General features: G+C 48.2%; 2 protein-coding genes across 6 annotated transcripts in view; one reads left to right on the forward strand and one right to left on the reverse strand.

Annotated features, from left to right (window-relative positions):
- The window catches only part of LOC129179811 (protein HIRA), a 31862-nt gene that overhangs the window by 15841 nt on the left and 2469 nt on the right, over window positions 1-13552 (reverse strand). The window contains exons 7-25 of the mRNA XM_054773536.1: window positions 12621-12781; window positions 12373-12540; window positions 12186-12299; window positions 12033-12103; window positions 10920-11025; window positions 10600-10821; window positions 10431-10516; window positions 10160-10366; window positions 9947-10090; window positions 9666-9879; window positions 9492-9605; window positions 9264-9412; window positions 8963-9183; window positions 8762-8867; window positions 8558-8680; window positions 8311-8474; window positions 8146-8234; window positions 6845-8041; window positions 951-6729 (exon numbers count right to left, since the gene is read on the reverse strand). Of these exons, the coding sequence (XP_054629511.1) occupies window positions 7925-8041; window positions 8146-8234; window positions 8311-8474; window positions 8558-8680; window positions 8762-8867; window positions 8963-9183; window positions 9264-9412; window positions 9492-9605; window positions 9666-9879; window positions 9947-10090; window positions 10160-10366; window positions 10431-10516; window positions 10600-10821; window positions 10920-11025; window positions 12033-12103; window positions 12186-12299; window positions 12373-12540; window positions 12621-12781 (2576 nt within the window). The 3' untranslated portion in view covers window positions 951-6729; window positions 6845-7924. The remainder of the gene's footprint in view (window positions 1-950; window positions 6730-6844; window positions 8042-8145; window positions 8235-8310; window positions 8475-8557; window positions 8681-8761; window positions 8868-8962; window positions 9184-9263; window positions 9413-9491; window positions 9606-9665; window positions 9880-9946; window positions 10091-10159; window positions 10367-10430; window positions 10517-10599; window positions 10822-10919; window positions 11026-12032; window positions 12104-12185; window positions 12300-12372; window positions 12541-12620; window positions 12782-13552) is intronic.
- On the forward strand, window positions 75-9157 carry nudt12 (nudix (nucleoside diphosphate linked moiety X)-type motif 12). Of its 5 annotated transcripts, none has more exons than XM_054773559.1 (9): window positions 263-376; window positions 974-1181; window positions 1251-1530; window positions 1601-1823; window positions 1892-2059; window positions 2129-2242; window positions 2306-2505; window positions 6597-6750; window positions 6863-9153. In XM_054773559.1, exons 1-9 carry the CDS (start codon window positions 364-366, stop codon window positions 6913-6915), a joined length of 1413 nt encoding a protein of 470 aa, XP_054629534.1. In that variant the 5' UTR covers window positions 263-363; the 3' UTR covers window positions 6916-9153. The 5 variants fall into 5 exon arrangements, with proteins under 5 accessions (XP_054629532.1, XP_054629531.1, XP_054629534.1 ...); XM_054773560.1 differs by having other exon boundaries at window positions 6625-6750; window positions 6863-7829; XM_054773557.1 differs by lacking the exon at window positions 263-376 and adding an exon at window positions 75-210 and having other exon boundaries at window positions 6597-9157.

The raw sequence follows: 13552 nt of genomic DNA on the forward strand, positions 1-13552 counted from the left end.
TGGTGATTTTTGTGATACAAAAAAATAATAGATTAATATTCCACAAACTGTAGTAAGGAACGATGCGTTCTATGCTCCTCGGACAATCTAGTGCAAAAGTTATACCTTACCATGTTTTGTCGGCAAAATACAATTGAAAAGTCGTTTTAAGTTTTAGAAGTAATTTGTCGTTGTTCTTGTTCAAAAAGTGAAGGCTACAGCTCGTCGAAGGTAAGTTGACCAAAACTGTCCGTACGCGCTTGAAGCGCTATTGAACGCCTCTCGTCCTCTGCGTTGGACTGACATTTTTTTTTTTTTTAACCTTCTTGACCGATTTTAACCGACACCACTAAGCTCGGCCCGGCTCAAGGTGACACTGCCACGATGATCCAGAGAGGTTGATGACTTCAGAGTCCTGCTTTGAGACAGTTTGTTAGTCTTAAAGTGGTAGTGGCGGCTAGTTAGCTAGCTAGCTTAGCCTCATTGAGAACATCGAAATAGCCTTCAGCGGCTTTAACACTACTGCTAACATTTCTTTACGTAAATTCTCTACCTCTAAAAGCCTTGACGTGCATGTGGGACAAAGTTAGTCAACTAAAAGTCCATTGTGTTTACGCTACCTGCGAAACACAACGTCAGCATTGACTGACAGCTGTATGGACCAATTACAGCCGGAAGAGGGCTTTCAAGCGACTTTGTCACCGTTACATTAGTCTAATGCATATCAGACTAAAATGTTTTTACTTTATTCTCGTAATATTATAACTTTTTCCCCAACCCATCTTTATACGAATTACAACTTTATTTGGTTTTGTTCGTTTCACATATTTCAACTTTAAATAATGTCTTTTTTCACTTTCATGCTGCTAAAATGACACTATTTTTCATCATAATAATGGGACATTATTCTGGCTTCATGAGGCTACTGACAGTATGAATGACACATGAAGGTCATGACATTGAATGTGTACCTAATGTTGTGTCCTCTCTCCAGAAATGACGAGCTGGCAGCTGAGCGCCAAGGAGGAGATGGTGGAGAAGTTCCTGGACGCGGCGTCCCGGGGAGACACGGCTCAGGTGTCCTTGCTACTGTCTCACGCCCCCTCGCTCCTCAACCGGGCGGGACACAGCGGCTGGACAGCGTTGATGCTCGCCGCTCGCAACGGCCATCAGCCAGTGGCGGAGGCTCTGCTGTCACATGGGTAGGAAGCGTTTCCTCTTCCCGAGTGTCCATCTTGTGAACTATTCTTCTTCTTGTGTGTGCATCAAAGCTGCGATAAGTGGTCGGTAAACAGCTCGTCACAGACCGCCTACGACATTGCCCGCTTCTGGGGCCACAAGCACATCTGGGTCCTGCTGGGCGGGCCCCAGGATGCCCAACTCAGCCCGCACGAGAACTACTTCAGCCGTGAGACATTGGACCGCCTGAGCAGCAAGAGGACTGACGCCGCCTGGCTGGAGGCCAAAAAGACACATCCTGCCTCCGTCTTCCTCCTCTTCTCTGGCCTCAGTCCCATGGTGGGCAGCTCCCGGGAGGATGGCGCCGTGGAGGTCAGAAAGCCTTTTTTTACGTTTTTATTTTTAAAAGGGAGGCTTCACATTTTGATATTCTCACCTGTAGCTGTGTCGCCTCACTTACGACGTCGTCAAAGATCTGCTCCGGAGGGAGGACACTTTGGTGGTCTTCCTGGGGGTGGACCGAAGCAAAGCCGAGCCTCCTGCCTGGTTCGCCATCAGCACAGATGAGGATGCCACGGTGCTCCTTCAGCGCTGCCCGGGAAGGAAGTGCTCCTTCCCAAAGTCGCCCCGCAGAGACCTGCTGATGCTCAGCGAGGAAGACGCCGGTGAGGGAAGTCTCCTCTGGGCTTTGCCTCGGCATGTGCAGATGATGCAACCTCCTCCTCCTTTCCAGGCGTGCTGGCGCCGGCCCGGTCGCTGCTGGCGTGGCACAGCCGCTACGGCTTCTGTCCCACATGTGGGAGTGGCACCCAGGCGGAGGAGGGGGGGCACAAGAGGAGCTGCCGAAACTCCGCCTGCAAGAGCCTGCAGGGAGTTCACAACACCTGCTACCCCCGCATTGGTACCCAGCCACGCCCCGCTTCAGTCCCCGCCCACCCCGTGACACGGACTGACCATCAGTGTGTTTCAGACCCAGTGGTCATCATGCTGGTCATCCATCCTGACGGAAACCAGTGTCTGCTGGGCCGGAAGAACATCTTTCCAAAAGGAATGTTCTCTTGCCTGGCCGGATTCGTAGAACCTGGTAAGAGCACGCACGCACGCCACGCACGCAGACAGACAGGTGACAGATGAAGTGTCTCGGCAGGTGAGACGCTGGAGGTGGCGGTGAGGCGGGAAGTGGAAGAGGAAAGCGGCGTGAAGATGGGAGCGGTCCGCTACGTGTCGTGCCAGCCGTGGCCCATGCCCTCCCAGCTCATGATTGGCTGCCTGGCCGTCGCTGTGACGACAGGAGTCCGGGTGGACCACGAGGAGATTGAGGATGCCCAATGGTTCCCCCGGCAACAGGTACAAATGTCTCTCTCTCTCTCTCACACACACACACACGTATGTTTGCACTGCATGGTAATGGTTCAGCCCGGCCTGCCTTGCCTTTGATTTGGGGAGGATGCTGTTCCACTGGGAAGAAGTGCAGCAGGAACCTGCAAAAACCAAAGAGCACTTAACGCACCAGGGGTGTCCAAACTTTTTTTTTTGTTTTTTACTGAAAAAATTTCCAAATATTTCAATTTTTTGAATTTAATCTTTGCAAAATGTTCTCATAATATGACCTCAATCTCATGATTAGAACCCCCCCCCAAACTAATTTTTTTATTTTCCAAATAGTTCAACTCTCTTCTTGAAAATTTCCTTGTCATAATTGTGACTTTATTCCCATAACATTGGGACTTTTTTCCCCCAACCTCACTTGACAAAAATTAAAACTTTATTTTGGTTCTGTTTGTTTTTCATATGACGTCTTTTTAAAAAGTTTTTCTTTCATATTTCAACTCTATGCTACCAAGATGACATTTTTCCTCATAACATAAATGAGCTTATTCTTGTAAAATTGTGACTTTTTTTCCTCAAAATTTCTGCCATTTTCCCCCATTTCCGCAGCTACTTATTTTTAATTTTCCAAATTCTTGTAATTTTTTCTTCATGTAATATTATGACTTTATTCTTGTAATGTTACATTTTCCCCAACCCAGTTTTCCAAAAAATTACAACTTTAATCTTTGTTTTTGTTTCTCCATTTATGACTTTTAAAGAAGCATTTTCTTTCATTTAATATTCAAGATTCAAGAGAGTTTTATTGTCATATGCATAGTAAGACAGCAGTTATACTATGCAATGAAAATCTTATTCTGTTCATTCTCCCAAGAAAAGAAAGAAAACACAAGAAAGAATAAGAACATAAGAAACATAAATACCAATAAATTAAGCAACAACAACAGAAGAGACATTAATACAAATAAATAAATAAATAAATAAATAAAGTGCTATGAGTGTGTGCGTGTGTTGCGTGCGGCGTGTGTGAGTGCTTCGTTGAGAAGCCTGATGGCCTGTGGGTAAAAGCTGTTTGCCAGCCTTGTGGTCCTGGACTTCAAACTCCTGTAGCGTCTGCCTGACGGTAGGAGTGTGAATAATGAGTGTTGTGGATGTGTGCTGTCCTTGATGAGGTTGTGTGTTCTTCCTAGGACTCTAGATTTATAAATGTCTTGCAGTGAGGGGAGGGCTGCCCCAACAATGTTCTGTGAGGTCTTGATCACCCGCTGGAGTGCCTTCCTATCACGTGTTGTACAGTTACCGTACCAAACAGTGATGGAGGCGGTAAGGACACTTTCCATAGTGCATCTGTAGAAGCAACTCAGGATTGTGGTGGACATGCCAAATTTCCTCAGTCTTCTCAGGAAGTACAGTCTCCTTTGGGACTTCTTCAGAATTTGTTGGGTGTTGTGAGACCAGGTGAGGTTCTCGCTGATGTGTGTGCCAAGGAACTTGAAGGTTTTCACCCTCTCCACCTCAGTCTCATCAATAAACAGGGGTCTATGCGGCTCCTTTTCCCTTGTTCTTGGGTCGATGATCATCTCTTTAGTCTTATCTGTATTGAGAAGGAGATTGTTATCACGACACCAAGCTATGAGGTCCGCCACCTCTCTTCTGTATGATGTTTCAACACCACCAGTGATCAGGCCGATGACTGTAGTGTCATCCGCAAATTTAATGATGCTGGTGTTGTTCTGGGAGGCCACGCAATCGTAGGTGAAGAGCGTGTAGAGGAGCGGACTCAGCACACACCCCTGTGGGGTCCCAGTGCTCACAATTCTTGAGCTGGATGTGCGATTGTGGACTCTGACTGACTGGGGCCTGCCTGTGAGAAAGTTAAACACCCAGTTACAGAGGGAGGGAGACAGGCCAAGTGGGAGGAGCTTATTTGTGAGTTTGTGGGGGCTGACTGTATTAAAAGCAGAGCTATAGTCTATAAATAGCATTCTGACATATGTGTCCTGGCCCTGTAGGTGAGAAAGGGCTGTGTGGATGGCAGTGTTGACTGCATCATCCGTGGACCGGTTCTGGCGATATGCAAACTGTAGAGGGTCCACAGTTGCCTCCGGGATGCTCTTTTTGATGTGGGTCATGACTAATCTTTCAAAGCACTTCATAACAATAGGAGTGAGTGCTATAGGGCGATAGTCATTCAAGCAGGTCACGTTGCTCTTCTTGGGTACGGGCACTATGGTGGTGGACTTAAAGCAGGTCGGTACAGATGCTTGTGCAAGCGACAGGTTAAATATGTCAGCAAGCACATCAGCTAGCTCTGATGAGCAAACCCGAAGTGCACGTCCTGAGATGTTGTCTGGGCCTGCTGCTTTTCGTGGGTTTGTTTTGTTCAGAACCCTGCGCACATCAGCTGATGTCACCATGAGAGGTGAGTCCTGTGTGCTCCCCAAGTCCAGCCACCCTCTCTGCTCATCAGGAGTTTGGGTGTCAAAGCGGGCATAGAACTCATTCAGCTCATCAGGAAGTGTGGTTTGGCTGGACGTGGCTACGCTACTCCGCTGTCGATAGTCTGTGATGTGCTGGAGCCCCGCCCACATGCGCCGAGGGTCTGAGGTGGAATAGTAGCCCTCCAGCTTCTGTCTGTACTGTCTTTTGGCCTCTCGTATGGACCTCCTCAGGTCATATCTGGTCTTTTTGTAGTCCTCAGCGGTGCCCATGACAAATGCAGTCGAACGAGCACGTAGCTTAGCCCTTACATCACAGTTCATCCACTGTTTTTGATTAGGGTATTTTCTGTAATACTTGGTGGTGGTAACAGTCTCTATACATGTGCTAATGTAGCCACTAACAGCAGAAGCATATTCATCCAAATCAACAGTACAATCTTCCCTCCCCGCTGCAGTTTTAAACACATCCCAGTTTGTGCAGCCAAAGCAGTCCTGAAGTACTTGATCAGTTTCTTCATTCCACACTTTAACTGCTGTACTTACAGGGGGAGCTTGTTTAAGAAGTTGTCTGTATGTTGGATAAAGGAATATGGAGATGTGGTCAGCCTTTCCAAAGTGGGGTCCTGGAACAGCCTTCAAAGAACCTTTCATGTTGCTGTAGACTTGGTCCAGGATGTTATTTTCCCTTGTGGGAAAGCTCACATGCTGGTAATATTTGGGGAGGACAGTCCTGAGGTTACAGTGGTTGAAATCGCCAGATATAATGAATACAGCGTCTGGGTGTTTGGTCTCGTGTTTATCAATGATGTCATGCAGGAGGCCTAGTGCGCTAGCGGTGTTAGCTCGTGGTGGGATGTAAACAGCAGTTAAGATTGGAACGCTGCTACTAAAATTACATTTTTCCACATAATATTACATGTTTCTTTTGATAAATTCGGACCGATTTCTGCTGCTGTTTTTGTTTTTTAATTTTCCAAATTGTTGTAAATTTTCTTCGTCATATTTCACATATTTTCACTTTATTCAAACTTTTTCCCCAACCCAATTTTTCAATAACTTAATTCTTTGTTTGCTTTGTCTTTGTATGCTACTATAGACATTATTTTTCAACTTTATTCTCATAAAATTGTGACTTTTCTCCTGGTTAGAATACATTTTTCTCTTAATGTTTTGACTTTTTTTCCTGTAAAAATGTTCTTAATGGTTCAGCTTTTTGTCTTGTACATTTTCTTCTCATAATGATGATATTGTTCCATGACTTTATTCTTCTAATATAACTTTTTCTCCAAGACAATTTTCCACTTTTTTTTTTTTTTTATGTTACGGCTTAAAAAAAAGTTTTTTTTCTTTAATAGTTCAAAGTTATGCTACTAAAATATTTTTCCTCATAATATTACATTATTCTTGTGAAATTATGACTTTTTGTCTTACTATTTTGACTCTATTCTTGTCAAATTACTGCATTTTTTTTTTTAGTTTTCTTGCAAAATCATATTTTTAGCCAATAAAATAACTGCAAATGTCCTCCGGGCCGCGCTTTGGACACCCCTGGTCTGACGAGCTTCGCTACCAAACAGGTTAGTAACCCTGCATGACGACAGTTGGAGCAGGAGTCAGTGTGGTTTGGACATTTTGGACACAGATAGTACCTGTTAGTACCCCCTTTAGACACGTGGTGACGGACATATGCCGGCAGGTGATGGAGGCACTGCTCAGAGGGTCCAGCGGAGGCCTCGTCCTCCCTCCCAAACAGACCATTGCCCACCAGCTCATACGACACTGGATCGGCTCCAGCGCCAACCTGTGACACCCCAGGCATCACGTGCGTCAGTATTTGTACACTGTTCTGACTGGAATCTTGCATTTATTGTAGCTTTCGTTTATTGCCTCACATGTCATGAATAAATGTGACTGACCACTTGCTGGGTCTTCAGGTGCTGCTGCAGCTCACCGCGTCCACCACCGGGGGCGCCAACAGCCACTCTAGATAGCATACCACCTCTGGCCTGATGCACAAGACAAAATCTCATTAGTATCATTAAACGCTATTTCAATAAAGACGTCTTCAAGGTCACAGGAAGTAGATCTTTGTGGACAGGAAGTTGCAAATAAAACATCCAAAAAATGATCAACTGACTTTTTAGGAGGAAATGCACCAGAAAATAGCAAAAAAACAAATGTTTAATATTTCTTCTTTTTTCTGCCAAAGCAATACTTTAGTTCTCTCTGCTTCTCTCATATAGAAAACCACAAAAAATGTACACATATTAAAAAAAATGACTCACAGACCAAGAGACAACATGCACGCCCCACACACACACACACACAATAAAGCAAACATGAAACTAATGAAAGTTAAACAAAACAAGCTGATGTGATTGTTACATCATGCACTTACACACACACACACACAGAAAGACAAAGAAAAAGCAAAGGAGGCTCGTCACGGTGCTTTGCGTTGATTTCGGCTTATTTACACAGAAAGACCGCTTTGGGGGTGGAGCGGGTCCAAACAAGTCTGAGTGGATTCTTTGCACACAAGATGGCAACGGAACTCCTCTAAAACAGGAGAGCCTCGCGTTCCTTCCACCTTCACAGTAAAAGCATGATGCCGCTCAGGTTCATCTCATGATTTCAATGACATGTCAAACAAAACAAAACAAAACAAAAAAGACTTCCCAGTTTGTGGAGGCTTTTTTTGCCTCCACGCGTTCAATCAGAAAGAGGTTGAAAGAGGTTATGAGAGTGTTGACTTCTTCTGACCGTTGGAAGGCATTGCTTTGGTTGGAGCGTATTGCTGAGATGGTGTGTGTGTGTGTGTGTGTGTGTGTGTGTGTGTGTGTGGCTGCAGGTGGCGCCCTGCGCTTTGGCAGCGGTTGATGATCAGGGGTGGGCGGGTGCATAGACCAAGCTGGGGGACAGGAATCACTCCCACGGCTCCACCGCGCTCACGTCAGGTAGGTGGAGGAGCGTCGTTTGGGGTGAGGGGGGTTGTGTTATTTGTTTCGCAGCAGCTCCAGCTGGTCCTGGTACTCAGTGAACAGTCTCTGGAAGCGCAGGTTCTCCCCGATGACGGGCAGCACCTCCTGTAACAGCTCCCGCTTACGTAGCCCCTGAATGCACCACACGGAGAAGACAGGTTTGAAGGTCAGGCGTGGAAACTAACCTTTGCAGGAAGTGTGTGTGTGTGTGTGTGTGTGTGTGTGTGTACCGGTACCATGGTGGTGGTCTCCCATGCGGTCGCAGCTGATTTGTGTACAGGACCCAGCAGCTCCTTGCAAAGTTCTCGCAGTCTAAACTCTGAGCCTGAAGAGAGAAGAGAAGACAAAGCACATGCACGTGCGTCATGGCTGATTTGGTGGGATTGTCAGGTGTTTGCTACCTTCGTTGACGAGGAAGCGGGCGTAGATTAGCAGCCAGTAGCGGTACTCCTGCGCCGACTGCAAGGTGAGTGCCGAGGCCAGCTGGTTCTCCAGGAAGGCCAAGGTCATGCCCTGCTGCAGGTGGTGCGGCGTGGCGGAGAGGCGGGACGCCATGCGACCGGCGCTGCGGGGGGGGGGGGGGAGACAAACGAGAAAAGCAAGTCATGTTTTGAATCCACCCGTTGACGGGATGATGAGGTCTCGTACTTGAGGTTGCGTCCCTGCATGGTGGCCAGAGGCCCTGAGGAGCCCGGCGCGTCCTGGGTGGGAAGGCAGCTCCTGAAGTCGGCACACTGGACCAGACAATCTCCTCGATCCGCTATCAGGGTCCTGAAGGGCCCAAAGTGTCATTTGGGCTGTGCTTTATTGTCAACATGCGCACGCAGACAAACGGAGCATTTTGAGTCTCACCACGTCTCCAGAGACGAGCTGAAGCAGAAAGACTTCCCGTTGGACAGGCCGATGACGGGGACGCCCTGCTGAGTCAGCAGGGACTGGGACACGGTCGCCTCAGAACCTACACACACACACACACACACACACACACACACGAATATTATGATGAGGGCGGAGTTTCCAGCAGGAAACAGGAAGTAGCAGGGGAGGTCCCACCTGATAAAATGGTCATGAGCGACTCGTTCTTGACCAGAGCCTTCTGCTTGTGCACGTCCCACACGGACAGCGTCGCCCCGGCCGTCAGCGCCATGACGAAGTGGGCAGCGCAGTTGAGGGCCGACACAGGCGCCGCCAACTGGATGGACGGAAGGAGGCGGCGGCCGCAGGAGGAGAAGACGGACAGCATCCTGTCCTCGCAGGCCACAGCGAGGACATCGCTGAGGAAGGGAGGGGTGGGGGGGAGTGCACTTCTGGTCACATGACATCCCCAGACATTTCAAATCTCTTCAAGTCCTACCTGCTTCCCGCTGCGGCGACCACTGAGCTGGGCAGCAGCGTGTTCCACTCGCGTCCGTCTCGGGAGCACCGCAGCTGACTCAGCCTGTAGCCCGCCACCGCCGTCACCTCGTTCTCCACCTCCAACGAGACCGACGGCTCCATGCTCACCTGCGCGTAGCGGAATCAGCACCTGCGGCATACACGGTGTGTGTGTGTGTGTGTGTGTGTGTGTTTAAGAAGGCGCCACCTGCAGGCTGAAGGACTTCTGGATGCTCGGCGTTGGCAGCCTGAGGAAGGACGACGGAGGCGTCGAAGACAGTGCCACCGCCCTGTGGGGCTCCCGCTCGAGGGGCGGCGTAATCTGACGGGAGAAAAAACACTCAGCGTCGTTGCTAGGCAACACGACATCTCCCCCCCCCACCTGCGTGAAGGGCTGGGCGATGGCCGGGGCCATCTTGTCCTTCCTGGGCCGCCCCTTCTTCCTCTTCTCCACCACCTCGGCAGCATCCATCAGCAGCAGCTCAGGTTTCCGTTTGCACAAGTTCTTGTTGATGGCGGCCATCTTGTCCTCGCTGTCGCTGCTGGTGTCTTCTTTGGCCTTCACATCTTTCAGGACGGACGCCACGTCTTTAGGCCTGGTGGGGTGGGGGGCGGGGTTAGAGAGATTTTTCCATAAAAGGTGACTTCAGCGGGTGCACCCACCTGTCGAGGGCCACGAGACCTGTCGTGGAGGTTATGGCGGACGTGATGCCCGGCGTGGCCTTGGACCTCTCGGTGAACCTGGAGTCCAACGCTTTCATCGGCTCGATTTTGGAGGCGGACGTCAGTAGCAGGCTGGACTTAAGGCTGCAGGAAAGACCCAACCTCAAAGTCACGACGGGGGATTGGGGAATAAGTGGACGCAGGCGCGCTTACGCATCCTTGTTGTCCTCCAGGCCCTTGGTGGCGGCCATGTTGGGCGGAGGAGGCGGCAGGGTGAGCATGGGGTCGTGGCTGGGCCTGAGTCCCAGGGAGGGCGGAGCCTGTGCCGGGCTGGAGTCAGAGCTGAACTGGGGGGGCAGCTGGTTGGACAAGGAGGACGGCAGGATGGGAACGCTGTTGAAGAGCGCCGGCGAGAAGTCCCTGTGAAGAACAGAAGGTCAGCATGTCCATCACTGCACATGAAGCACAGGTTGGCGCTTCTTACCCGGTGTCCAGCTGAGCGATACACAACGGCGTGATCCGTCTTCTGCCGTCAGGGGTTCTGGTCTCCACCTGCTTCTTCAGAAGGTTCTGCAAGAGGAGCACGCTGGGTTTGTCTCTTTCACCTTCAGCTTGTTTCTGCATCCTAGCACCAAGCACACGGTTCCGCTCACCTTCCTGATGTCCTCCAGAGACTCTCCATTCATCACACTGTTGAGTTTTGGGGTGGAGGACTCTGTGCCGGCGCCCGCCGGCCCAGCGTTGCTCTGGGCCGAGTTCTGCCTCTCCTGCTGGTACTTGAGCATCTCCGGGTTCTCGATGATGGTGGTGGACAGCTGCGCCTCCGTGCTGGTGATGGCCAGACTCTTGCCGTAGATGTTCTGATGGATGGTGTTCTGGGAGGAGAGGTGTGTTCTAAGGCTCTTGCTCAACAACTACAACTGGGTCTGGAACTTTGGAGTGAAGATGACTGCTTGTTGTGTGTGCGGCAAACCTTCTCCTCCTCGCTAAGCGGGTCTCCCAGTTCATCTAAGGAGAAGTCCAGGTAGGCCACGGTACCGTCCATAGAACACACCAACATGCCCAAACCTGTCAGCGTCCTGACACACACACACACACACATAAATTGAATATTTTGATAATTGGAACATAGAAAACCTGTTTTTGACCATCTAAATATGTATTCTAACATTATTAGTGACCTGTGGACATGACATAACACCCCCAGAGCCCCCTTTACACTCCTATTACCCAATATAGTTGACATAATATGAGAAAATAAGACAGAGAAAACCTGTTTACCACCTTTTAAGTATGCTTTTTTAACATTAGAGCCTGCTGGATGTGAAATAACACCCCTATAGTCACCTTTACACTGCTAATAAAACTCTTTAATCTTGAATCTAACTGCTATCACCCAATATAGTAGACGTAAGAGAAAATAAGACATAGAAAACCTGTTTACAACCTTCTAAATATGCTTTTTAACATAATTAGAGCCCTCTAAACATGAAATAACACCCCTACAGTCACCTTTACACTCATACTACCCAGTATAGTAGACATAATAAGACAAAATAAGACATAAGACATAGAATACCTGTTAACGATCTTAAATATAATTAGAGCCCTCCAGACATGAAATAACACCCCTATAGTCACCTTTACACTCCTATAATAAGAGACAATCAGATGTAAAAAAAACATTTTAAATATATATAGTCACCTTTACGCTCCTGGAAACTTGGGAGCGCGGAAATAATGTCACGGACAGAAAGTAGATGCATATACATGTTTATCAAAAGTAAACGGGGGAATTCTTTTTTTGTATTTATTCCTGCATTTATTTTTTATATAGCAAGCAAATGTAATTTTTACCCCCCAATGGAAAGTCACATTTCGAAACATGAATCCAAATAATTCCATGTCCAAAGTTAGAAAATAATTGAGAATGAATGCGTGTCGATGAACATATGGAGGAAGATGACTCAAATTATGCTCAATTTTACTTGAAAACAAGTCACAAGTCATTTTTGACTTGCTGTCTGCGACCCACTTCTGGGTCCCGCCCCACCAGAGCGCTAAAGACACAAGTGTCCAAACTCACCAGGAAATGTCCATGATGGATTTGTCAAACAGATCGTGGATGACCACCAGGGGACGTTTCAGAGAAGTCAACTGGTGGGCGCAGGGAGGCGAGCTATCAGTGAAGACGTCACACTCGGTTTGCGTTTAGGTTTGGGTTTGGTTCTGCACTCACCCAGACGGAGAGCGAGCGATCTTTGCTGCCCACGGCGCAGCAGCAGTACGGACAGCTGGGCTTTGGAGCGCTGCCGTTCTTCTGCTTCTTCTTGAAGATCTTGGGGTTGAATTTCTACACACGTGGAAACACACACACACACATGTTGAGAAGAACATGACAGAAGGAAGGAGGGGGCGGGACTCACCACCACCGTGACAGCTTTCCTGTGTCCCACAAAGTCCATGTTGGTCTTCCAGCCGTCCCGCTCCACGATCTGGGCCGTGGGTCCAGAATTGTTCATGGCGTGAGCTGACACCAGGTACTGTCCGTCGGGAGACCAGGACAGGCGCAGGACGTGTGTGGTACCGCCACACTGGGGAATTTGAAACGGGGGATAGGCTGTCAGCATCGTCATCGTGGTGGTGGTGGCACTGGAGGAGGTGCAGGGTGTACCTCGTTAAAAGGTTTGGTGATGTTGGCCTCCATCTGCCAGTCCACCGTCCTCCACACCTTCAGGCTGTGGTCGTCGGCCTGCGAGGCGATGTACTTGCCCACCGGGTCCCACGTCAGGCCCTTGACCAGGCCCGTGTGTCCCCGAAGACACGTCACCATCTCTGGAGGGACAAACCGCCACACCCCGTACAACTTTTTACATTGTTTCCTATGGGATACACTAATATTTCTATTTCTATTGTTTCCTATGGGATACACTAATATTTGTATTGTTTCCTATGGGATACACTAATATTGTGAGAAACAAACAAAACAAAATAAAATTGTCATTTTTGGAAAATTAGGTTGGGGAAAAAGTTATAATATGATGCAAATGAAGTCATAATTATGATAACAAAATTTACAAGAAGAAATGTCAACTACAGTGAAACCTGTCTATAGCGGCCACTAAAGGGAAACGACAAAAGTGGCTGCGATAGGCAGGTAGCAGTTATAGCCAGGTTGGCGGCCATTTTGATTTTGTGCACGCACATATTAACATGTCTGTGATTAGAAGCTTGTTGTGTTTGCAGATACATATTATTATACTGTTACATGTTGACCAGTAGTGGGCACTGTGGGACTGCGGATAAAAGTTGTAAAGAACTACTAGGCTAATAAACCGCTGTTAATAAAGCAATACAATAAAAAAAAAAACATACGCTAGCATGCATGCGGCAGCGGGAGCAAAACTGAGTTGGGTTGTACTTAACTGAAGTATTTTAGAATGTACTCACGTTATTTTTCATCAATCCTCATCCACAAATCCATCAAAGTCCTCATCTTCTGTATTCCACACAAACAAAGCCGTCTTCTTTTCCGTTCGCTACTAGTCTGTTAACTTGTCAGTGTTATTCAGCTCCGAAGCAAAGAAGGAAACTTCTCCTGTTGCT

This window comes from Dunckerocampus dactyliophorus, chromosome 4 (genome assembly GCF_027744805.1).
Source record: "Dunckerocampus dactyliophorus isolate RoL2022-P2 chromosome 4, RoL_Ddac_1.1, whole genome shotgun sequence".
Lineage (NCBI taxonomy): Eukaryota > Metazoa > Chordata > Actinopteri > Syngnathiformes > Syngnathidae > Dunckerocampus > Dunckerocampus dactyliophorus.

Coding starts and splice junctions, on each gene's coding strand:
- nudt12 (XM_054773555.1), top strand. Junction 2,060..2,128: donor CACCTGCTACCCCCGCATTG/GTACCCAGCCAC, acceptor AGTGTGTTTCAG/ACCCAGTGGTCATCATGCTG. Junction 2,506..6,596: donor AATGGTTCCCCCGGCAACAG/GTACAAATGTCT, acceptor TACCCCCTTTAG/ACACGTGGTGACGGACATAT.